We start from the raw sequence: 25495 nt of genomic DNA, 5'->3' as shown, positions 1-25495 counted from the left end.
TTAGAAGTCAGTGAGCAGAGGCATGAAGAGCCAGGAGTTATTTGTTTGTCTGAGGACTTGCAATCTTTTCATTGGTTACAGAGTGTTTGGTAATGAAATGTATGCGTGCCAGAGAAGGTATTTTCATATGAGGGCAAAGGACAACAAATTAAAATATGACAATACTTGCTGATGATAGTAGTTTACCTCCACCAAGATTAGACAGCTTTAAAACAAAATTTCTAGGAATCCTGAAAGTCTCCTTACGTGAGTCCAAAAAACGAATCCACATACTACTGTATGCATGTATACCTCTATCTATCGATCTAAGTTCAATCAAACACATTCGGTGAGTTAATGGTTTATACTTGTGTTGCAATCAACTTTTGGATACATTTTCAAGGAGGAGCATTTGATATGATGTAATAAAGTAGATAAAATGCAGCTGTGCCTTAGTCACATTAAACAGTAACCAAATGTAATGTTACTATAATAATAAAAATTAAATCTAATAAAATGTTATCAACTATGAAACATAAACACCTTTTCACAGCCCATGTGTAAAATGAAAGGACCAAAATAGATCCCAAAGGTTGATTCTGTTCATCTGGACGTAGAGTTTTCAGTGGGAGAAACATTTCGTCACTCATCCAAGTGACTTCTTCAGTCTCAGCTCTCTATCAACTCTCTACTCATGGCCATTGATCAGTGGTCTTTGATCAGTAGTTGTTTGCATATTAATGATCAAGGAACTGACCTCCCACCCATTGTCCCTTCAGTGGTGCTAGTTTCAGTTGTTATACAATGAACTGTTTATAAGATTGGGGAATCCTGCAGTCAGCTGAGATTGAAGAAGTTACTTGGATGAGTGATGAAATGTTTCTCCCACTGAAAACGCTACGTCCAGATACACAGAATCAGCCTTTGGGATTTACTTACCCGGATGATTGAGCATGCATCAAGATATCAAGATAAGACCAAAATAGATGGGAACAAGTTTCAGTAATTAGCCCACAGTACTATGTCATTCTCAAACCTTTATAGAAATGTTTCACTGGGTAAATCACCTTAAATGAAGCTCATCTGAACCTTATTTGTCTGAAAGTACTTTTGTGCAGGGACCTGTAACTGTGTAATGTTTTTCACTGCAACCACAGTATAAACCTGTCTTCTACAATCACTGGTAAAGACCAAAAGTTCTTCCAGATGGGGCGGGGCTATAGGAGTGGGGTGGCTCTGACTTATCTGAAATTTGTTTGCTCCTCTTCTTCACACACATTCATTACTTAAGTAGAAATACAGATAGTTGTATTTAAAAATGCTCTAGTAAATATTAACATACTCATTCAATGTCCTTACTCAAAAGTTTTTAAAAAAAGTACAGGCTCTGAAAGGTACTCTAAACAAAAATAAAAAGTAGCTCTCTGTATTTTTGACAACTAATTAAAACTCATGTTATATTATTCTTCTTCTTTTTTTTTTTTAAACTTAACAAAGGCAGTAAAAATGTGGCTGTATTTGCTGTTGTCTAAATTGTAGATGGGTGACTTTGGCTACATCGAGGTTTGGCAGGTGTGGAAACCCTAAAATTACCTGAAAAGAAAGACGTAGAAACAAGTGACAAGTTGTCTCGGATTGGATTTTCTGAATTCCTATGACTCCCACACCCCACCAACCCCCTGTGCCACCCCATTAAAAAAAGAATCCCGGAAATGCCCCTGCTTCCAGTTAATATTAAGAAAATTCTTCCATGTTGCAGCTGGAAAGGAAAGATTTCCTGAAATCTGATTTTGGAAGTCTCATAAATGAAAATCAGAGGTTACCTAAAGTATAGGGTCTAAACTATAGGGTCAGGACGTCTTACAGTATAATTCACTAAGGAAAAACTTAAAATCTGGCAGCATCTGACTAAAACGTACACACGGACGTGACGTAAACACGTCTGGCGCTGAATTGATGACGCCACGCGCCTAGAAGCGAACCTTCTGCGACAAAGTACACAGCGGCTGTATTATTCAACAAAGTTTCTCTTTCTTAGAGTTGCGAATTGCGTTTTTACCACATACGTGGCCCAATAACACGGATTTATTTACATTTTTAGGTAAGTGTTTCCGAATTTTATTCACTTCTTTTCATGCAGGGCTCACTATTTCTCCTTCCAGATTTTTCCTTGCTAACCTCAACCCAGACTGCCCCGTTAGCAGCAGGCTTACTGCCTGTTATGACTAACACGAACAAACGCAGAGGTTTTATTGGATGTAATTTATAATATATTACACATTTGCTACTGTTGTAATGAAACGTATTTATTTGCAGCTTAGGAATCAACAACTTTGGATCAACATGTCGTACATGCTACCACATCTCCACAACGGCTGGCAGGTCGACCAAGCCATCCTGTCTGAGGAGGACCGAGTCCTGGTTATCCGTTTCGGACACGATTGGGACCCGACATGTATGAAGATGGACGAAGTTCTTTACAGCATCGCGGAAAAGGTCTGAGTAGTTTAAAAAGGCCACTGTTTGCTAGCTTATGTTTCTTATCTGAACTCCTGTAGAGGGCGCTATTTGTGGGGGTTTAATGTAATATTACCTGAGTGTTAAGCTGATAAAATTTAATATACTTTAAGGTCAATACGTGGACTATTTTACCATTTATTGTAACATTTAAATAAGACATAAAAACTTACAAATTGAAAATATATGCTCAGCATCTTTGGTGGGGTCTTATTCTGGGATGTAGTGATTTTTCTATCCTGCAAATAATCATTCTAAATGCAAGTCTTTCTCTTACTGTTAATTTCAACTTAAGAGGTGAAATTTTGTAGAGCCTATAATTTATACAAATGTAATGCTGGCACTTCCCCCCCCTCCCTCTCCTGAGTCGTCTTTGTTTTGGTAATTTTGTTTGTTTTCATGGTTCAGGTTTTTCCCAAGTCTTTGAGTTTCAGCAAGTTACCTCCAGTAATTTGCTGATATATGTTAGTCAGTGTGGCAACAGTTTTTATTCTTTCACTTGTAAACTCAAAACCCGGAGGGAAAAGTAGCCATAAAAGACAGTGTGACTTTATTAATTACTCAGTTCAGAGAGCCAACTTCACCCATGTTTCTGGGTCACTCCTTGAGAGCAGTGTTATGGATACAACAAGTCAAGAAGAGGGGAAAAAAGTGCACTTAGCTACATTTTCGCTATGATAACTGCAGTGTCAGTGCAGTTTGATTCAATATTACTGAATTCTCCCATAGATTAAATTTAGTTTTGTTTTGGTTTTTTTGGCCTTTTAGCCTTTAATGGATAGAGACAGATCGCTAGACAGGAAAGTGGACATGCAGCAAAGGGCCACAGGTCAGACTGGAACCCAGGCCTGCTGCTATCTGGCCACAGGCCTGCTTACCAACAGAGCTAAACCGGCGCCCCTGTTTAGTATTTATTTATTTATTTAAACCCACCCAGATTTTTTTTTCTTTGAGACTTTTTAATGCCTCTTAAAGGGGCCCGGAGGCTCCGTACTACATTGACTGGTCATGGAAGATTATTGCTGATTGTACAACCAAGGCTTTTGCTAGAGGATTTGGCTCTGAGGTAGCAATTTGTTGATGATTTTCCAGATGTAACCTTGCTACCCATAAGAGCAACACTTTTCTTCATTTTTTTTTTTTGGTGTGTGTCTGTATTTACTTTGTTTTTCTGAACTCATGGTTTTTATATCTGTGCCTTGACAGGTTAAGAATTTTGCAGTCATTTACCTGGTGGACATCACGGAAGTACCAGATTTCAACAAGATGTACGAGTTGTACGACCCCTGCACTGTCATGTTCTTCTTCAGGTGAGGCTGTCAGTGCCAGCTCTGCATTCTGTCACTGTTGTTGTTATTTAGTAGACTGGCATTGCTGAAAGGCACTCAGGTTATTAATTATTAAAGCTAATCAGATTAACAAAACTGCAAAATCTTTTTTTCTTGATAAGTGAGTGCAGTCATTATCCTTACATAAATGAAGTGTACAATCCACTTCTTTCAACACTAAAAGTGCTCAGCTGTGCTCTCCTGGACTCTGCTTCACATCAACCTCACAACACATTAAATAAACAGACCAGAAGACTCTACTAGAAAGGTATGAGGGTGCGTGGGGGAAAACACCAGATACTGATATTTTAATAAAGAAGTTAACATACTCTGGGAATACTTTGAACAAGAGGACACATCTCATGCATGACGGTCCCGAGAAAACTTAACCGAAACACTGGACACGCTTATCTTAACGCAGCTGTCCCCGCAGAACAAGCAATCACTTTTTGATTGTAAGGCGACAAGGTACCTGATGGGAGGCAACCTTTATGCAAACAGTTGCTGTTCGACTTGAATGAGCAGTCACACTCTGAGAGATTGCCGTATGTTTGTAAATACGTGCTGTCTAATTTGTAAATGCAGACAGGTTGCCAGCATGTTGCCATCAGTTTGAATGAGTCTTTGGCTACGTCCACACGTACCCGGGTATTTTTGAAGACGCAGATTTTTCTATGCGTTTGCACCTTTCGTCCACACGTAAACGCCGTTTTCGGTCACTGAAATCGGAGATTTTTTAAAATTCCAGCCAGGGTGGATATTTTTGAAAACTCAGTTTTTGCATTTACGTGTGGACGAGAAAAACGGAGAAAACGCAGCGTCAAAGGTGTGCGCCTTTTTTGACGTCACACTGTGCGCCACGTTATTGTTTCGGTGAAATGAATTTCTACAATACTGTTACTGGTAATTGTACTCTCTGCAGTGTTTAAATGCTTACATATACACACAGTTACTGTCCCTCCACACATACGACTCGGTTCTGCTTCTATGCCCCAGCTTTGTTTACTTTTTCCCACCGAGGCTTCTAGACTTCTGATTGGCCAACATTTCTACACGGTCAGGAATATATCGCCACCTGTTGCTTTGGCATGTTCATAGCAGCGTTTTCCTTCATTTCTGCCTTTATGTGTGGACGGGATTATTTTTTAAAATGAAAACGGAAAATCTCCGTTTTCAAAAATACCCGTGTACGTGTGGACGTAGCCTTTGTCAAAAGCTGAAGGCAAGTCGACTCACCTGGCTGCCAGCTGGTTGTATTCCTATAGTTTATGCTCTGATCATCATCAGGAGCATCATCTATCAGCAGTCTTCCTCATGATTGTGATTGGCTGTATCAAACTAGACAGATGGACAGTTATTTGTTTTTGACTGAAGACCATAATTATAAAAATTAAAAGAAGAACACTCGTAATAATTCACATTATGTCACTGAAATTTCAAAAGGAAAAAAAACAACAACTTCAATTTTTAGTTTTAATCTGTTTTCCACATTAGAACACAGATAGAAACCCAGTTTTTAGTATTTAAATGTGATTTAAAGGAACTTGACATCAAACTTCATTTCATCCCATTTTCAGGAACAAACACATCATGATTGATTTGGGCACCGGTAACAACAACAAGATCAACTGGACAATGGAGGACAAGCAGGAGATGATAGACATTATTGAAACTGTGTATCGAGGAGCAAGAAAAGGCCGAGGTCTGGTAGTGTCTCCCAAGGATTACTCTACAAAATACAGATATTGATTCTTCTTTTACTTCTCTTCTCCTTTTTGTTGGAGTTCTCTTTTTTTTCCATCCCTGCTGTTTTGGACAGAGACTACAAATTTCAGAAGTCGAGGATTTTCTTTTCCAGTATTTTCTTTTTGCCAGTGAAAGAGGACGATATTGTTGTTATTGGTTGTGTATTTGTTACTTTGTGCCATTTGGGGTTTTTGTGTGTGGGTATCAGTTTAACTCGGTTCCTTAATGAACTGATTATTGTGCTTTTTTAAAATTTTCTTGTGTGAAATGAACTGAACAGATCACACACAGTGTACACGGCCCATATATTTAAAAGTTGTAATAAACCTGGATTTTTACTGAGATTTTTTTCCTGAGTAAAGTTTCTGTGGCTGGTAAAGTTTATTTATTTTATGTTTTTTTTCTTCCTGTAAGGAGGACCACAGCCACACAGTGGCTGCAAGATGGGTAGAGACAAATGAGCTTCTAAGTAATGTGTTGATAGCTTGTTGAATGGCTTTGAGTTAGATTTTGTCTAATTAGAGTTTTAGCTCTGATGACCACGCTAGACGGAGAACAGGAATTTAAAAAATGCCTAAGGAGCTTGGAGCTTTTCTTTCCAAGCTCCTTACACTACGATGACCTGGATGACTGAGAACCTTCACAGACAAAAAAACTACGTTTTTCTGTGTCCTCATGTTGAAATCTAATCTCAGTATTTCCTGACCTAGTTGGGTCCACAGGCAATAAACACATAAGTAAATAGTTGAATATCTAACTATTTTAATTCAAACAATTAAAATATAAAGTGCAGATTTTCAATTTTAACACAGTGTTTGACAGATAAGCTGAGCTGAAGATCCAACCTATAGACCTAAAATACAATTCCCTGATGTCTCCACTAGATGGAGCCAGAGCTATTTGGAAGAAGACTGCATCATTATAACGTTACAGGTTCCAGCCTTACTGCTGAACATTGGTCAAGTGTGCTGTCACAATGACCTAATTCCAATTGTCCCGGCACCCTCCCATTCAGTAACTAGTGTAACTCCGTGTGGATGCCCACTTGGAGCTGCAGTAGTGCCTCGTTTAAGGGATAAGGGTTTAAATGCAAGCTCTGGGACCGCTTTGTCCTCACACAGGAACAGGAGCTTCCACTCAGCACCTGCAGCTAATTCTACTGCTGTCAGATGGATGTGTTAACATAGTCCTTCATCTGCTGTGCTTCACTTTCATTCATCATTTACAAAAATCCGACTTGTCTTTAATCTTTCTTGTTATTAGTATTTATAACAACAATAAGGCAAATAAGAGATTAATTTTTTAGCACAATACAGAATTTCACTAAGTATTCCTCTTATTACTGAAATAGATCATTTGAAATAATCATAACTCAAACGAATGGGGCCAACATCCAGGCATACAAACTTAAATAAAAGATAAGACTTTTTGCTCACTTTCACAGTTTAAATGATTAAAATTTAACTACTTAACTAAAATATTACCAGACAGCAGCACGGCAAACAAGTGCTCCGTGTGTACACGTCACAAGGATAAAAACTAAATTATGCACATTTTACAAACACTAAACAGGATAAATCAAATTATCAAGCCACATGTAAAAATACATAAATAAAAAATAAACACTATTGCTTACACGAGCTAGAAAGATTACAATATACAGGAAATCGCTGTAGTTTCTGTCAGTTTGATCACATTTTTTCCATTTTGCTTCACATCTGTAGAAAAGTTGGTTTGACGTAATAAAAAAAACAAAGAGACGAAACTATAATAACCCTGGGACATGTTCACACACTGAACTGTTTATGAGTGTGATGTCCTGTGGGAAGAAGCATTTCTTGTGTCAGCCTGTTTCGGAGCTCTTTAGCGCCTGCCAGACGGGAGAAATTCACATAAGTTCTGGACAGAGTGTGAAGTGTCTGGGATGGAAAAATAACCCTCAGAGGAGTCCTGGTTACTGTTATATCTCTGCATTTACATTTTAAACCAAAGTATATACATTTTAACACAATTAAAGCTTAGATGGATAATACTTCTGTTAGAAAAACAACAACACTTATAGGTCTTCATAGTTGCAAACTCCCGAAACATCAAGGGTAAGAAAATGAAACCAGGGTTTGAATCTTCCACAGTCTTTGGTTTTAATCTCTATGCAGCATTTAAAGAAAAGGGGGGAAAGAGAGCGGTGAGGAGTTTGAGAATAAGAGAATCTCATTAGTATCCTTCAGCTGTCAGCTCCATGTTTTACAGCTCCTTCCGGTTGGACACCGCACACCAAACGGGAGTCCAATTTGCCGAGTGACAGACGAGGTGAAAGGAGACAAACTCCGTCTCTCTCCGTCTGTTTCGTTTTACGTGAGCGTGTTTGGACCGGAGACACAAAGAACAATCCAGAGAAAACAGCCTGACCTCTTCACCTTTAATCTCACAATCAGGGTGTGTGTTCGCTTCCAGTTCACTGCACTGTATATTTCTGCCCAGTGTGTTGGGCACAGAGAGTAGACAGCTGGCCACTGAAAGGAGATGAGTGAGGACCGAAAAGGGCCAATAACTGCTTTGGCTGCTGCCAAAACCAAACACTCTGACCACACTGACATAACATGTGAAATATCTGTTTTTCAGGAAACAGAAAAATGCAGTGTTTTTAAAGCTGCTGTTGATTTTTTAAGCTTAACATTATGAAAGCTAAAGCCAAGAAGTAACCTCACTGCCTTAATTTGTGTACAGTGGCAGGCCTGAGAATATTTGCAGTTCAAAATAAACTAATATCCTCATACTAGTCTGTGTTTATAGACCATGTTGGGAATCTATACACACACCCTTAAGGCCTTGCATGTTCTTTCCACTTAGATTAGCCTGGCATGGCTTTGTCTTTGTCTGGCCTGTCCCTGCAGGGCGCGCACACCATTACTGTGCCACTGTCCTCATATGGAGCACGGGGCCAAAGGCCAACTCCATCGGTCCATTATAATTCACATTATCATGCGTTGTGTTGTTCCCTGTAACTGTTAATCAGCTCAGCCTCCGGGGAAAGTGGAGGGAAACTCCAGTCTAGACGCACACATGTAGTGGAGTCGTTGCTCTTATGCACTATACAGGGAACGTGCACGCACTAAAGCTGCATTAATCCAGGATCTGTTTTCAGCTGATAGTGTTTAAAGTGGATCTGCACAAAGAAGGGTGCAGCATGCAGCAGACCACGAGGATCATCTGGGTGCCAAGGGGGAAGACACGCTGGCATCTCTCCATCCCTTTCTCTGCTCCCTTTCTCGTCTGACACTAACCATGTGGATGGAGAGGAGGGGGGCAATTGCCAATTTCTGGGACACCCCATCCCCCTAGCCCTGCAGCTTCCCCTGTTGGCACTGATTCAGATGCACACTCATACACAAATATTGTATTTACCCATTTCTCTTACCCGGTGACAGTTTTGTCACAGCCTAACCCAAATGTGTGCCACATGACGATCTGAGCCACTGCTCTCAAAGTTAGCATCAACTGTCATCCTGGGTAAAGCACTGCTGACCCCTAAAGCTAAACAAAGATCTTTTAACAATTTGGTCCACAGAATGAGTCAACATGGCCTTTTCAACCAGATTCAGACTCATTAGATTTTACAAGCCTAAATTAGATTCTTTCTCTATAAATTTAAAGTGAATTTTGTTTTACTTTTGAATTATCTGTTGTATTATGTCACGTTAGCTATGTTTGCTGTGCACACTTACAGTTATGGCAGTTTTGTTTTCACCATACAATAACTCAAAAAATTGTACATAACCTTAAAATCACTGAATTTCCCAGAGGAACCCAGCATAGGGATTAATAAAGTTTTATCTAATCTATCTAATGTAATCTAAAATCAAAATCAACACCTCTACTATGCTGCTAGGTAAAGAGCCAAGCTAGCTAATGAGACAGGCTAGCGGCAAACAGTTCAGAAGAATTTTAAACAGATGAGATTGGCAAATTACAAAAATTAGTTTTTGTTTTGTCCCCCACCCCCACCCCCACCCACAACAAACAAAAACAAATAAGAAAAGCTAAAATATGTTATCAACAAGCTAGCATTTTAGGTAACATCTTAGCTTAACTAGAGCTTAGCTTAGCTTAAATAGAGTGTTATAAAATGCACACACTTATAAACCAGTAAAAGGTAGAAAATGGTAGAAGTATTATTTGATTTTCTACTTTCCACAAGGTTGTGAACCCCTTAATTTTTTTTATTAGCTTTAACTGGAATGATTTAATCAGGTCAAACAAGAAGGAAATACAATAAATCCAGATTGCATTTGAAAAGATGTGAATTTAATCCTATAGCTGTAACATTAAAACCATTGAATCTTAAAGTGGACATTGTAGACCCAGTATACTGGTTCCTGTTATTCATGTATGTGTTTTGACATATGCCACCAACCCAAATGTCGTTGCAGACCAAATCAATACATGTATGGAATGTTAATTAGCCATACACTTTTTGTTTATGGTTATTAAGACACATGGAAGATATCCATCCATGGTATGTCAAATAAAGTTATTTAAAACTAATATATATATATATACATATATATATATTTTTTAGGGGTGCAACGATACACAAAATTCACGGTTTGGTTCGATACTTTGGTGTCACAGTTTGATATTTTTTCGATACAAAAAAATGTTCATGCCTTTTTAATTTGTCATTTATTAAAATTATAAATATATATTTTAACTCAAAAGTACAGTTTTTAAATTTAATGTTGCTGAAACAACAAAATTTTAAACAATTAAATAAATCTATCTGCTCAAGAAATCACTCATCTTTGGAAAAGAGAGTTTATTGCAGAGAAATGGCTCTTTCCAAAATAAAAGCTATACTATACGCTTCTTCTGGGCTATATTCTCAGCAGCATATTAAACATATCAGGTCCCCATAAGGAGAATCATGTGCTAACGGCTGTCTAAATGACTCGGGTAAAGTTTGTAGCATGCATGCTTGTTGTTTTTGTCTGCTTCCACTTGTCTTTGCACTAGGATGATGTTGGCGTAAATGTGCAGTCATATTCGTTGTGTTCCCACTAGTGCTGTCAGCGTTAATCTCGTTAAAATGACATTAACGCCATGACGCCGCAAATCTCTGTTAACGAGTTACCGCGGATCGCCCCGTGCGTGGGGCTGGGCGGCGTCAACACCTTAACAAGCTAACTGCGCTAACACACTAGTTCCCGCCAATGTAATTGAGCATTGCGTGGCACATCCAACATACTGTTTTACTTTTGTCCATGACGCGCTTACCTTCAGGGTCATACATCACATGAAAACCAAAATAGTTCCAAAAGCCAGATCTGAATGAGGGTGGGGGAGGTTCAATTTGCCATGTTGCAACGAGCTTAACTTCTATCGCTCAGTGGATCTGCGCTTGACAGTGCAGCCTAGGCGGAGTAGTCGAACGCAGATCCACTGAGCGCTCAACACAGACAGTATCGTCAGAAGAAAAGTTGATAAAATAAATTAAAAATTTTGTATTGTTCGATACATATGCGTACCGAACCGAAAGCACTGTATCGAACGGTTCAATACCAATACGAGTATTGTTGCACCCCTAATATATATATATATATATATATATATATATATATATATATATATATATATATATATAATTACAAATATTTTGTGACTGTGCTGCTGCTGCCACTCGCAGTCTGTGTTTATATATCTGTACATAATCATCCCGTCATCAAGCCTCCATCACTGCAAACCCGCGACCTCGTTCTTGCTTGTCCTTCAGTTCACTCTCTCCCCGATCTCCACCTCTCCTCTTGGGTTATATCACGGGCTCTTTTTACATAACTGACACAGCAGGGAGAGTTATCAAGTCTCATCTCCTCCTCGATAGCTTTAGTTCTCTAATTTCTTCAAGGGAAATATCAATTCAGAGACCTGATGGAGAGATAGGACTGTTAGATTTTCTGAGAGAAGAGATGATGAGCACTGGCTTATCTCCAAACTCTGAATCAAGATACTGTTTATTCATCTGATATTTTCTCCTCTTCTAAGATCGACTTATTTGTGTGGGCTTTAGGGTGGGTTTGAGTTTTGGCCCCATTGGGGAATTACTCAGAGTGAATGAACCATTGCCCACAGGTTGCAATAGATTAGCAAGCGGCGATCAGTCATACTGATTATAACCCTAAAGAAACACAAACCTTACGCCATCAGCCAGCTCCTCGCCCGCCTCAGTTCATAAACGCTGACACACTTAGCAGCTGACTGTTGTGTTGGTTTAATTCCTTCCCCCTCCTCTTGTCTGCCTTTTCCTCCACTTAGGGACCTGTGACTAAATGGATTTGCATCTCTTTTTCTGCATCATTCCCAAGGGGGTGCCATCCCTCCATGCGGGACGGTTTACTTAACTCAAGTGAAACAGATACCAGTGTGTACGGGAGAGGAGGTGTGTTTATGCAGTCTGTCGCAATGCTAACACACCTGATGTACTGTACACATGCTGAACCCCCCATCACCCCGGGCTTAATGCACTCACTCCATTCATGGCAGCCACTTCCATTCAGAAGCTTCAGAGCCAATTAGCACCTGCACAGTTCTCACAGGAAGACCAGGCCTCCTGCTACATGGGAAGTGTGATGTTGTGAAATGCCCCAGCTGAACCAACAAAACCAATGCACGTGCTGGTACTCGTGCACAAACGCCCCAACGCACTTGCACAAGTACAAGAGTAGAAAAACTCAATTTCCCCCCATTTTAAGAAGTGGCTCGTGGGTAATGTGTGCAGCAGGATTTGACAAGCAAGAAGCAATCCAGTGATTTTACACATTAAGCTGTGCTCAGGTGTCACTGCTCAGCCTGTAAAATGTTTGTGGCAGCAAGGGAGGAGCTTTGAGAGGTGTCAGGAATTAGTGATGTTGTAGGGGTTAATGTAGCTTTCTAATTTTTATTTATTTTTGTGAACATCTCAGGGTGGATTATGTGAAAAGAAATTTATTTTTCACTGTCCCATAAAAAGGATTACATAATTGTGGAGGAAATAAACGAAACTAAAATACACGTCTGAATATAATGTTTTACATACAAAATTACACTGTTCATAAGTGCTCAGTGTTCTCGCTTTGGACACACAGCATATGTCCCCATACTTTTATGAGCATGTCGGGAGTGACTGCAGTCATGGCTGCTGTTATGCTACCTACCAGCAAACACGTGAAACTCATGATTTCACTCTTTCTAACAGTACACGTTTGGACATCAGATGATTTCTTCTGATGCATGCTGTCCTAGAGGGTCCTAGAGTCCTAGAGGGAGCTACAGTCATGCATCCTTTCAGGCTTCAGAAAATCCATCCATCTTCTGCTTATCCAATTTAGGCTCGAAGGGTAAAATGTGCGGTACACCCTGGAGTATTTACCAGCCTTATATTCGAAGGTAGAAAGAGTTTGAACAAAGTACAACATGGTGTTACATGTGATCTGAATATAACATGCAATCAAGCTGTTAACATGACTGGGCCAAGCAGATAATTAGCACAGAACGAAATAGTGGACGAATTGTAGCCTGTGGTAGTAACATCATACTATCATACTTCACCACACAGTCTGTAAATTCTTTCTTACTATCTTCAAATTCCAGTGATTTTTATTCTAATGGTGAGATAAGTAAGATCTGAGTGGGTTACATATACGAGGACACATACACATGCACTCATAGCTGACGTCCAAGTGTTTTTATCAGCTACTTAGACACACAAGTATAACTTTTCCTCATTTACAAGAAATGAATAAAGTGATCAGACATAGTAAGAACGTGGGCGGAAAGGGATGTTGATTATTAAATGCTGATGACTTGTTAAAGTTCCTAAACAGTGGGTCTGATTACAAGCTCATAAAAGTTTCTGTTGTAGCCCTGTGGGGATAATAAATTACTTCCACTGAAAGGATGTTATCTTGTAGGGTACACATATTTCATGAGCTATGGTAAAATATGAAAGTTTGGAATTAAAGACTCGTATTCACACAATATGACTGTTTTGTCACGCACTCAGAAATAGGATTAAGTGTCCCTACAGGTACATGCTACACCTAGGGATAAATACAGAACTGGAAGGCAATTATGTGTACTCTTTCAAGTATAAACACTTAAATTCTAGGACCAAAAAACAATTTCTAGTTTAAAATTTCTTTTTGTATTTGGGTATCTCCTGGTAGGGTGGCTTGGTGGAACAGTGGTTTTCACCGTCGCCTCACAGCAAAAGGTCCTGCGATTCAATTCTTCCTGTGCCTGTGTGGGTTCTCTCTCAGTTCTCCACAGACATGCATGTTAGTTATTAGCTTTACAAATTTGCAAATCCAATTTACATCACTAGTGACAGTTAGGATTAACCAAGAATTTGGCTAACTTAATACTCAGACAACAGCACTGGCCAGCTCATGATGATTACATCATCATCTTTAAATCTAATGGAAAAAATACAATTATATACATTCCACTCTTGCTGGGAAACATGTACCTTTTAAAAAAAAATAAATTTCCTTTGAAAATCAGACTAGAAAAGCTCTGTACACTTGCCAGTCCATTTCTAAAGGAATAAATGAGTAAAAATATATAAAACAGATTCACAGACACCGCTTAATACTACTTTGTACCTTTTTTTTAAGCATCTGATTTTGGATATCAAGGTACAAAATTGTCACTACAATACACAAAACTGCAGTAACAGGGTACAATAAGATGAATAAAGAGTGGACAGTAATGTGTAGGGCCGCCTCCTGTAATAATTCACACATGTGAAGCAAATATTAGCATGCTGTAAATGTTCCACTGTTTTAGTACATTAGAAACACATTGATGCGTAGAGGTATTAAAGGAGTCTTTGGGTAAATGTTTGCATTGGCGGTTTTTCAGAAGCTGCTTTTAGAAATCTAAAGGCAGGCTAATATAGAAATATTTAATTCTGAGGAATTATTAGCTATTAGCCATCTTCAGTGAGTCTAAACTGTGATGTTTTTTCCTGTTGCGCAGTGGGACAAAGGCAGAAAAACCTGCACAAGCCTGAAAATTGATTGACAGCTATACCCTCCTTTTAAAAATGCTGCTGTTTGCTTTCAAAAGCTCTGAAAGCTTCGGGTTAAGCCCTGTTCTTATCAAACAATCGCCGTCACCCTCGTTCTCTGGCCATTTTCATCACTCCTTCTCCTTGTTCACTGTTTCCTAATCTCTGCTTCTCTTCCTTTACATCATCTCTCTCTCTCTCTGCCTCTTTTTTTCTCTCTTTTCCTCCGTTTGAGCCGCTGTCCCCCTATCTGCCAGCCTGTGCTGGTACATCCCCTTCTCTCTGCCTTTGTCAATGTATTTTGCCCTTATAAGGAGAGAGCACAGGCAGACTGTACTAACCGCATGAGCTTAGCGGGGGTGTTGCAGGGGCAGGAGGACCACGGCAACTGTAACGGCAGGGTGAGATGGGAGGAGGATGGAGGAGAATGGATGGATAGCTGGGGACGGGGGGGTGAAGCCACCAAACTTCTGTCAATGACCACCCCTTCACCCCCCCCCCCCCCCCAAGTGAGATGACAGAAATAGGCACAAGAGAGGAGGAGGAAGGATGAGAAAGAAGAGGATAGAGGCTGTAGAGAGATGATGGTGAGGAAAGGCAGGTGAACGAATGTGGGAGTCGGGAGGCTTGCACGTCAGGTCGAGGCTTTAAGAGGCAAAGAGCTTCACAACATCGTTTACCTCTCATTTTAAAAGCCAAAAGTTGGTCCACGCTGATTATATACGTTCACAAAGCTTCCATTTTCTGCTCTAAGCAGTATCTGCATGATGCCAGCTCACCAGCTGCCCACATACTCATCGATACAGAAGTCTAAAATTCAGCTGGTGAGAGTCATGGAGGGAGAGTGTGGGCTTCAGTGTGGTGCATGTCAGTATGGTGCAACGTGACTGGTCCAGGACTCAGATTTTGATGAGAGGAATAAGGCGCCCTTTGACTGGGTGAACCTGATCACACAACACAATTGAGTATGATTACATAACCTAATTATTCAATCTCACCCCAAATGAAGGCAATATATTACAGGCTGTCATATGTAAAATGTAAATGAACAGCATGTTAAACAACTGCTGTATTTAATTTTAGTTGGGGTTTTTTTTGGGGGGGGGGGTGGCTGTAGCTCAGGTGGCAGAGCAGGTCAGCCACTAATCAGAAGGTCGGTGGTTTGATCCCAGACTGCTTCCTGGCTGCATGCCAAATATCCTTGGGCAAGATACTAACCCCGTGTTTGCCTACTGGTGGTGGTCAGAGGGCCCGGTGGCGCCTGTGTCCGGCAGCCTCGCCTCTGTCAGTGCGCCCCAGGGCAGCTGTGGCTACAATGTAGCTTGCCATTGCCAGTGTGTGAATGGGTGAATGACTGAATGTAGTGTAAAGCGCCTTGGGGTCCTATGGACTAGAAAAGCGCTATACAAATGCAGACCATTTACCATTTAAGCACTGATGTTTCTTCTTCCTCTTGCAAGTGATTAGAAATAAAGTAAACCCTTCCTTAATTCAGTAGACTTACAGTCTTTGTTGGTAAACCTGTCCTATTCTCATATGACCAGAAGTTTACGGTGGCTTAAATTAGTGTTGCTATTGCTGTGTCATTGATCTTGCTGAGGGACTTCTTTGGGGTTAACAACTCATTTTTTTTCTACTTAAAGTGGACATGAAACGCTACATGTACAAAAGCTAATTTACAGTACGGAGCCCTGCTCTCAAAAAACGTTTTTCCTGGTGTTGCCTCTCTACCATAGGGATGAGGAGGGATATGAATAATACGGTCATCTCAGCCATCTCAGGTCTGGCTACAAGCATAACAGCCTCTCCCACCTTGGTAAAAGGTAAAAACAGTACATTTCCCAACACTGCACAGCTATCACTTCTCATTGCACATGTAGCAAAGAGGCTACTCTTTGGAAGCATCAACCACTGCTTTTACCACCAAAGGGTTGTGCAGAATTCATCAGTCCATCAGTCTGTCTGTCCTCTTAACTACTTTTCTAGTTTGTTTGTTTGTTTGTTTGTTTGTTTGTTTGTTTGTTTGTTTAAAATTAACCTAAATAAAATAATAGTGTAGGGCAGCACGGTGGTGCAGTGATTAGCCTTCCGTGACCGCAAGAAGGTCCGGACTTTGACTCCACCATCTGGCCGGGGCTTTTCTGTGTGGAGTTTGCATGTTCTCCCCATGTTTGCATTGGTTCTCTCTGGGTTCTCTGGCTTCCTCCGTACCCTTTTTTGAGTTGGACAAGGCAATCAGCTATGTCCCTTGGATTGTCCTTTGGGGTTTGAATTGGGAGTATGGGGTGTCTGGTTCCTGTAAAACCATTCCAGGGGCTTTGTCCGCACAAAAAGTCGGACTTTTTTCCTGGTGGATATTGGACTCTGCCAGGGCTGCCCTTATACATCTATTCTGTTCATAGGGTCTATGGACAAGATTTCTGGGTGTAGCCAGGTGACGAAAGGCTTCCACTTTGGTGGTCTCAGAATCTCATCTCTGCTTTTTGCAGATGATATGGTGCTGTTGGCTTCATCAGGTGGTGGCCTCCAGCTGCCTCTGGGGCGGTTTGAAGCTGAGAATCAGGACCTCCAAATCTGGGGCCAAATCATGGTTCTTAGTGAAGTGGAGTCCCCACTCAGAGTCAGGTATGAGTTAATGCTCAAGTGGGGGTGTTTGAGTATCTCGTGGTATCGTTCACGACTGAAGGGAGACAGGAGCTGGAAATGGACAGATGGATTGGGGTCACAGTTGCAGTGATGTGGATGTTGGATTGGTCTCAGAGCTGAGAATAAAAATTAAGCTCTTGATCTACATCCCTACCTTCACCTGAGGTCACGAGCTCTATGTAGTAACCAAAACAACGAGTCAACAATACAACTTGGAGAAATTAGCTTTTTCCGTAGGATGGCTGGTTTCTCCCTTTGAGATAAGATTAGGAGTTCAGACCTCTGAGAGAGGCTGAGAGTGGAGCTGCTGCTCCTCCACATCAAAAGGAGCCAGTTCAGGTAGTTCAGGCATCTGACTAGGATACCTCCTGGGTGTCTCCACGGTGAGGTGTTCCAGATGTAGGACAAATTAGAGCTAGATCCCTCCTCATAGGCTCCTTCATTTCAATTCAATTCAATTTTATTTATATAGTGTCAAGTCACAACAACAGTTGCCTCAAGGTGCTTAAAAAGAATCTAAACAACTCAACCTTTCTGGTGAAATGTGTGCATGTTGTGACATTTCTGTATTAAAGTCTCCTCAGCTCATATTTCCTCACCACAAGCATCACCCCACATTTTACACCTAATGTGAGTTGTGCACTTTACATCTCCTTATAATTCATGAAGCAAGCCTTTATGGACACTTAACTCAGACACCACAGGCAGTCTGTGTCATTCATGCAGTGGCAAGCAAGACAGGTCGACTGACCTAAAAAAAAAAAATCAGACACTGTATAAATAATCCAAGCTGTTCCACCTTGTGTCGGTTGGCAGTTATGCTACGGTATAAATATTTCACCTCCGTATCTCTCTCTGTGCATCGTGGACTGGTCTTCCCATATGGAAAAGATGTATATAAATATTATAAAGTTTGTATCTGTCTTGTGTGAAACTTGTTTGAAAACCAAACAAGAGTGAAAACAGATATAAGATCCCGAGAAAAATTATATAAATGAAACTTGTATGTTTTGGATACTTACAAAAACAATATATGAAAGTGGCCACTTTGATGAGTAAATCATATAAGTCTTAAATGATTCACTATATGAAGTAGGCCACATTTGATGCAAGTCTTTTATAAGTTTTTTCTATTTCTTTTCCATATGGGAAAGGCCCTTTTTTGCCTTCCAATCAATGTAGGAAAACAGACTGCGAAGGCTTTCGATTCCACGGATGAACTGAAAGGAGTTAAACATGGTGATTACCAGATGCAGAGCTTCAAATACCTCTGGGCAGCTTAGCAAACTAAGAGACTGTATACAGTAGGTATCTTTGGAAGCAAACTTTCCCCAGAAGCTTATGCAAATTGACTTACTCATCATCCTCCCTCGGTATCCTTGGATACGAGTTATTTATTCATTTTGGTCTCCTTCACTGCAGAGCCGCTGCCTCTTGGAGCAACGCACGCAGATCAGGTGATGATCATGTGTCTCAGCCGGGGTCTACACTCTCTGCTGTTCACACACACACACACACACACACACACACACACACACACACACACACACACACACACACACACACACACACACACACACACACACACACACACAGAAAGACACTGATCTGAGTGAGCCCTTTTTCACAGTGTGCTGAGATTTGAATTGATCTTTTAGCCGGTGAGTTCAGCTGGTTGTGAGGGATCAGTAGGAAGCCTCCCATCAAAGACAATGTTTATTAACAGACAACAGGCAAAACTGACTCTCCAATCCTCTCTGGTTTCAAAGAGAACATCTGCTCCTGTGCATATTTGAGTCATTAGGCCAGAGGGTGGTGGTGGTCGGGCTTGTTACAACTGTGAAACTGGAGTGTTTCACTGTTTGAAAGCCTTCCAGATCCTGTTAATGAATGATCAGAGTCTTTTCTGAGATGAGAAATTAAAAGCGGTGGTGCTGGTTGTAATAAGGGAAGAAGAAAATTCAGAAAAACCAGTGTCATCACGCTGACACTGCTACACACCGCCATCAACAGATGCTATTTTTGAAGCTTCATTTTTGAGTGTAATTCCCGAGGATACTTAGGTTTTTGCATTTGGGTCTTTTATTGCGATGCTGGATTGAATTTACTGCACAGCTCATTAACATTGGAGTAAATTTCATTTACCTGAGTAAGGAGGGGAACCAGACACTGTCACTAAATAAATCATAACTGACCAAGGTGCATCATCATAATAAGTCTCACACCAGGTTTATAATAACCTCCCACTCAATGAGCTCGAGTGACTCATGAAGGCTCGAGTGACTCATGAAGACTCTCTGACGTTGATTCTTTTTTCTTAAGCCTCACAGGAGACAAACTCTCCTACCAGCATTGTGCTGTCAAGCTGAAGAACTTGCTCACTACTGATGAAAAAAAATGGTGATGGAAATGGTTCTTCAGCTAACAGGAAGCACTGCAGCCCTACGTCCATGATGAGCTTTTTACTCTGTGGTGGACAACACGTGGCACAGGTGTATCCTGATATATGCACTTCTGCCATGACTTTCTTTGGGTGTCTGCCTGGAGACTTTAATGCTCATAGTCAATACGCTTTAGATTTTCACATAAACCGATGAGCAAAAACATGTTGAAAAGTCAACTAAATAAGTTTCACGATGATGTAAAAGATGTTTCACGTCTTTTCAGATCATTTAAGGGGCCAATACATCTAAACTGTCTAAAGTTTATGCAAATAAATGATCTTGCAACACATACTGAGACATATATAGATGATATAAATGTCTTTTTTACAGTATTGTCCAAAAATCCTGCAACACACCTCATTGCTTTATTTTTTGCTTGGGAACAAAAAGGAGAAATGGGTGCAAACATACATGGAAATACAGTATACAAGACAAAAATGACAGCCACTCTTCCACTGAGACCTTTCTGGTGAGGCCTTGGTGAGCAGATGACAAACTGAAGGACCAGATACATCTCTCAGATCCTTTGTCAGGTCTTTACTTTTTTTCCCTTCTTGTTTCTTACAGACACGACTTTCTGACACTGTTCATTGTTCTCATCCATTGAGTTATGACTCCTTTTTTTGCTTGAATGAAATAGGTCAGTGTTAAATGACCTATTTCCTCACCCCCCAAAAACCAAAAACATTTTTCTAAAATTGGTCAGATAGAAAGATGAAGCTAATTGCTAAAAACTGCTGCTCAAGCCCTGTTTAAAAAATATACTAGAAAGTCTGGCTAGTGTACTTCTGTTACTGGTCCCAAGCCCAGATCAATGGAACAGCTGCACCAGGAAAGGCAGCTGGGAATTGTAAAACCAGTATCAAACAGCAGATCTATTTAATGTGGCTGTCTCGTGGGAAATAATGAAGGGGCTGAAAGTGCCTCGTGTATACTGTTAAGATGTATTTTAGCTCTACAATAAAGAGAAAATTTACCAGAAATTATTTTATTTTTGAAATTAGGTTGAGCTCAAGCCAGCGTTAATGTGATTACTAATATGCACACACACACACACACACACACACACACACACACACACACACACACACACACACACACACACACACATATATAGATATAGATATATAGATATTTTAACCTTTCAACCAATTTCAGACATAAACTGACGACTTTTATACGTCATGACTGACCGAGCAGATGGAGCCCAGAAAACAACCTCTGTAGATGTCTAATGCTTGGTGGCAACATTTTTTGGGGCCTGCTAACCTTCATATCTGGTATGACTTTGCAATACTATATATGATGTTATAAATGTGTGAATGTATTGTGAAAGAGAAGGTGTGCAAGCTGCCAGCTCTTGAGTGTGTTTAAGTAATGATGGAGAATATTTGCAAATGTGAAAGTAGAAGAAAGAAGAAGACCTTCTCAGGCAGAACCACACAACAGGAAGACCCCCTGTGTACTTGTTAGAGGTTCAACTCTGGTTTACATTTAGGCATGCAGAGGTGTGAGGAGTACAGCTTTGGTGTATCTTTACTGGACTGACTCACAAAGATCCTTTCCTATCAATAATGTACAAAACATTAAAGGTTTGAAAATGTGCAGAAAGACAGCGCTGTTATTTGCTGCTCTCTTTGCTATGCTAGAAGATGGTATTATTAGCTACTACAATGCTAGCATGCTACTTAAGATGAAAGAAATGATCACACAGATAGCTGTGCTGCGTAGACCTCCACCAGAAATGAGTGAGGCAAGTTTTTTTTTTTATAGTTACCTCAAATGTCAAATGCTATTTTGACATCTTCCATCTGATTGGCCAAGTCAAAGTTTGGCTCACATTTCTAGGGTTTCGCTTCAACGTTTGCTTTAACCTCTTCAATGCTTGGGGCACCTGTAACAGATACAATGCGTGCAGTCCCATTTTTTTAAGGTTGCCAATTCTGTCACATTGGTCACCTACAATACCAGTAAGGTAAGGTCTATTTTTAATACCGACACAACAACACATTGTAAAACTGTCATCAAGGTTCAAGTGGTCTACATAAGTTACACATCACAAAAACAAGTTAACAGCGTCAATATTATTAGCCCCCTGAAAAATGGATCTTTTTATTGAGCCATAGCACAAACCACTGCTGTGTAGTGATGTGCTTTAATTTTGTGATGCTCAAAACTTTTAAAAGTTAAAAGCAAGGGTTATCTTCCAATTTACACACAGTACAAAACTTCAGCACGGGTTTGAGCTGTCACTTGAGAAAGCATCATGTCAGAAACAAAATAAATCAGTTTAGACTTGAGAAAAAGAATAATTGATGCTTACAAAGCAGGATATGGATATAAGAAAGTTATCTAAGTATTTCCAAGTGTCAAGAACTGGAGTGAAAATATCATCAAGAAATCAAACAGAGCCACGCTGTGGAGAACACGCCTGGCAGAGAAAGGAACTGGAAGGTTTAATAGACCCAGAAAAGAAAACTAGTTGGAGATGTGCCTAAAAACCTCAGAACAACTGCCAAGACAGTATAAAAACAACCTAACCAAGTCAGTTGTCTCAAAGAAGCGAATCACTGGAACTCTACACAAGAATGGACTGTGAGGTTGCAGAACAAGGAAAGCCCCACTTTTACAGAAGAGACACCTTCAAGTCAGACTGAAGTATGCTAAAGACAACCTGGGGAATGATTATGCAATACTGGAATACACTTGAAGTCCGTCGTTTGATCAGATGACTTCAGAGCCACAGAGTGCTGCTTATGTTTGGAGAAAGAAGCCGGGCAACCCAAAGAATACCATCCCCACAGTGAAACACGGTGGTGGGAGTATTATGTTGTGGGGACGCTTCAGAGTTTCTGAAAAGGGAATCTCGTGGAAAGAAGGATATGTGAAGATTTCCAAAGGAAACATCAAGCAATCCGCAGCAAAACTGGTTCAGGGTCATTACTTTGTCTTCCAACATGATGAACCATAATATACATCGCTTTTCCAACACCAAAGAGAAAATTATTGATGGGCCTGCACAAAGTCCATGACTTGAATCATTAAAAATCTGCAGGATGAACTGAAGACTAAGGTCAATTCCAGAAGACCATCTTATCTGGAGGAGCTTGAGATATTCACCAAAGACGAATGGGCTGGGATTTTGAGACTTGTTAAAAACTACAACAAACAACTGCAGGACGTTATCCAGCTAAAAGGATGCACAACTGACTGTTAGCATCAGGGCAGCTAATAATTCTGACCCCGGTAGTTTCAGTTTATTTGTGACATTATTTTCCTTCTGTGTGAAAAAACCCCAGGATGTTTGGAACAGGTGTGTTAAAAATTACTTGTTCTGTTTAACAGGTCTTGGAAAATCCATGGGGAGGCTAATAATTATGTCCTCATCTGTACATACTAGGACTTAAAATTGTTTCATGATTTTCAAAAGGGCTGCCAAATGTTCATGACCAGTCCAGGGTGTACTTCACCACTCGCTGGCATAGACTTCAGTTCCCCTGTGACCCTGAATTGGATAAGCAGAAGAAAATGGATGGATGGATGGATGGATGGGTGGGCTTTCAAAAGGGGTGAATAAACTCATTATGAAGCACTTTTAAGTCTCTGTATGCGAGTGTAAGCTTCTCATTCTCAGAGAACAAGTGTCCTTATATGACCCATGAGGCTTTTAACTGCAGCCATGGTCAGAACATCAATAATGGCCACTGGTCAAGTCAGATTTCCTCACATAACCTGACTGTAAGAGGGCAGCAGGTCATTGTAGCCTCACTCTGCATCGCAGCATCACGCCTTTAAATTTTTGTACAGAAAAAACAGAATAAAACAAACAAAAAAAAGGGGGATGCCACAAGCACTGATCTGGGTACAAGACCACCAGATAATAGGCATTCTCTCCACTCTCACACACCCACCCACAAGGACAAGCACACTGAGTGACAATTTAGCCACGGCTCATTTAACCTACAGGCTGTGACCCCGAAGTAAGGTTCCCTACTGGGAGTTTTCACCAGGCCAAATTCTTGCTGAAGGACGAGAGCACAGAGGAAAGTGACGACGCACACAGTCAACCACATACTTTGTAGGCGTTCTAGCGAAAGAGGTGCCCATGATGCTCAAAGTTTCATAAATAGGAGCTCATTTTGTTCACACTTATGTACACTTCGGCCTAGCTGTAAATAAATACACCCTCGTGCTCCCGCTACCCATAACCACAAATAATGCGAATTTCCTTCCCTTTCTGCAACGTGGCAGCGAGTGATGCTCAGCAGTCACCCACACAGTTTGCAAAAAATACCCCCGATGCACATCCCTGCTCATCGCGGTGCATTTTCTCACCGTGCGGACAGAATAAGTCACTCTGCCACTAGAACAATGTCAAACACAATGCAACTCTGCACTCTCTGTGTCTCACACACACTCACACAGCAGTGCCCCCTCCTCTTGTTGCCAGCAGGCTAGTGGGAGATGTTAGTCAAAGGGGGAGGGGGTGTTGTGAGGATATGCTGAGTGTGAGTGTGGTGGGGGTCTTTGTGAGCGACAGAGGTAGGAGGAGAAGGACAGAGGGAGGGGGACATAGCGTTCTATTTCTCATAGACCAGCAGCTGCTGTCTATAGTGGAGAGAGAGAGAGAGAGAGAGAGAGAGGAAGAGGGAGGGCTGTGTGGCGTGAGGCAGTGCGTGTGCTCAGTGTTTAGGTGAATCCACAACCCTCTGGCTCACGAGGATAAAGGATCCACACAGAAAACAAGAGAGAGAGAGAGAGAGGGAGAGAAAAGCAGCGCGGGGACTTTGTCTTCTTCTTCCTCTTCTGGCATCCTCTGCGCTCTTTCTCCTCGCTTCATTTTCCCGCAAGCCGACAGCGGCTGTTTTTGCTTCTTTTTTCCCTCCCATCCTTCCCTTTTGTTCTCTGCATCCATCTCCGTTTCACCTCGGTCCAGCAGAGGAGGCAGGAAGAGCATAGTCAGAGGCATCATCCTCCCTCCTGCACGCCGAGCCGGTAAGCTGAGCTCTTTTTTTTTCCCCCCTCTCCCTTCGTTTCACCTCTCACCAACGTTCTGTCCACTCAGCACAGGAAGGGGATCGGATAGTCCCACCCTTCACCTTAAAGAGAGGCTGGAGAAGGAGGATGGAGGAGGCATGTGGGTCAGGTTTTGGAGTGAGGCTGGTGGGTGACTTGGGTGGTTAGTTTTAGCAGGGTAGATGGACCGGATGGGAAAGACTAGCCTGGGTCAGAACCCCCCTGTGGAGTAAGGCGGGAGGAAGGGAGCATGTGGGGCTGGTCAACTGGGACTTGTCCTCTTTCACTGCAGTGCTTAGCCAGAGCGCCACAGTCACTGCCACAGTCATATACACATCTCTACACACACACACACACACACACACACACCATCAGGGATCTGCTCTGCATGTTGGAAACCATCAGGAGAGCTCATGTGTGCAAATTTCCTGTGAAGGTTGGTGGCTCGGTCATAGGACATATGTGACCTAGAACCATTGCAGCACATGCATTGTATATTACACTGAAACTGTGGGAACAATGTGGATAAATTGCATGCCAGGCATGGCCTCTCGCACATTGAGATCCATTCACCGCACACGCGTTATATCATCTAATTGTCGACGCGTACAAAAGGCGCCTGGCTTTATGCAGCGAGATGAGGTGTTTGAGGTTCAAGCTCAGGCCGGTCATTTCTGCAAACAGACCTGCTAAAAACAATAGCCTCAGAATTGCAACGCTGATCAGAAGGGGTGGGTGCATGCGACTGGAGTGGATAACAGGGAGGAGGGAAGGAA

General features: G+C 41.2%; 2 protein-coding genes across 3 annotated transcripts in view; both read left to right on the top strand.

Annotated features, from left to right (window-relative positions):
- The first annotated feature begins 1882 nt into the window (after positions 1 to 1882).
- Positions 1883 to 5914, top strand: txnl4a (thioredoxin-like 4A). Its single transcript, XM_026155634.1, has 4 exons — positions 1883 to 2080; positions 2296 to 2475; positions 3703 to 3806; positions 5402 to 5914. The coding sequence occupies exons 2-4, from the start codon at positions 2323 to 2325 to the stop codon at positions 5571 to 5573; spliced, it is 429 nt and encodes a 142-aa protein (XP_026011419.1). The 5' UTR covers positions 1883 to 2080; positions 2296 to 2322; the 3' UTR covers positions 5574 to 5914.
- An 18360-nt stretch (positions 5915 to 24274) lies between these two features.
- The window catches only part of fam49al (family with sequence similarity 49 member A, like), a 39391-nt gene continuing 38170 nt past the window's right edge, over positions 24275 to 25495 (top strand). The window contains exon 1 of one of the 2 annotated variants that reach the window (XM_026155870.1): positions 24275 to 24698. The gene's annotated coding sequence lies outside the window, so the exon portion shown is untranslated. The remainder of the gene's footprint in view (positions 24699 to 25495) is intronic. The other variant, XM_026155873.1, reaches the window with a different exon arrangement.

Source organism: Astatotilapia calliptera, chromosome 22 (assembly GCF_900246225.1).
Source record: "Astatotilapia calliptera chromosome 22, fAstCal1.2, whole genome shotgun sequence".
NCBI classification, from domain to species: domain Eukaryota; kingdom Metazoa; phylum Chordata; class Actinopteri; order Cichliformes; family Cichlidae; genus Astatotilapia; species Astatotilapia calliptera.
The sequence above is the reverse complement of the archived record's forward strand: the minus strand, read 5'-3'. Positions and strand labels throughout refer to the sequence as shown.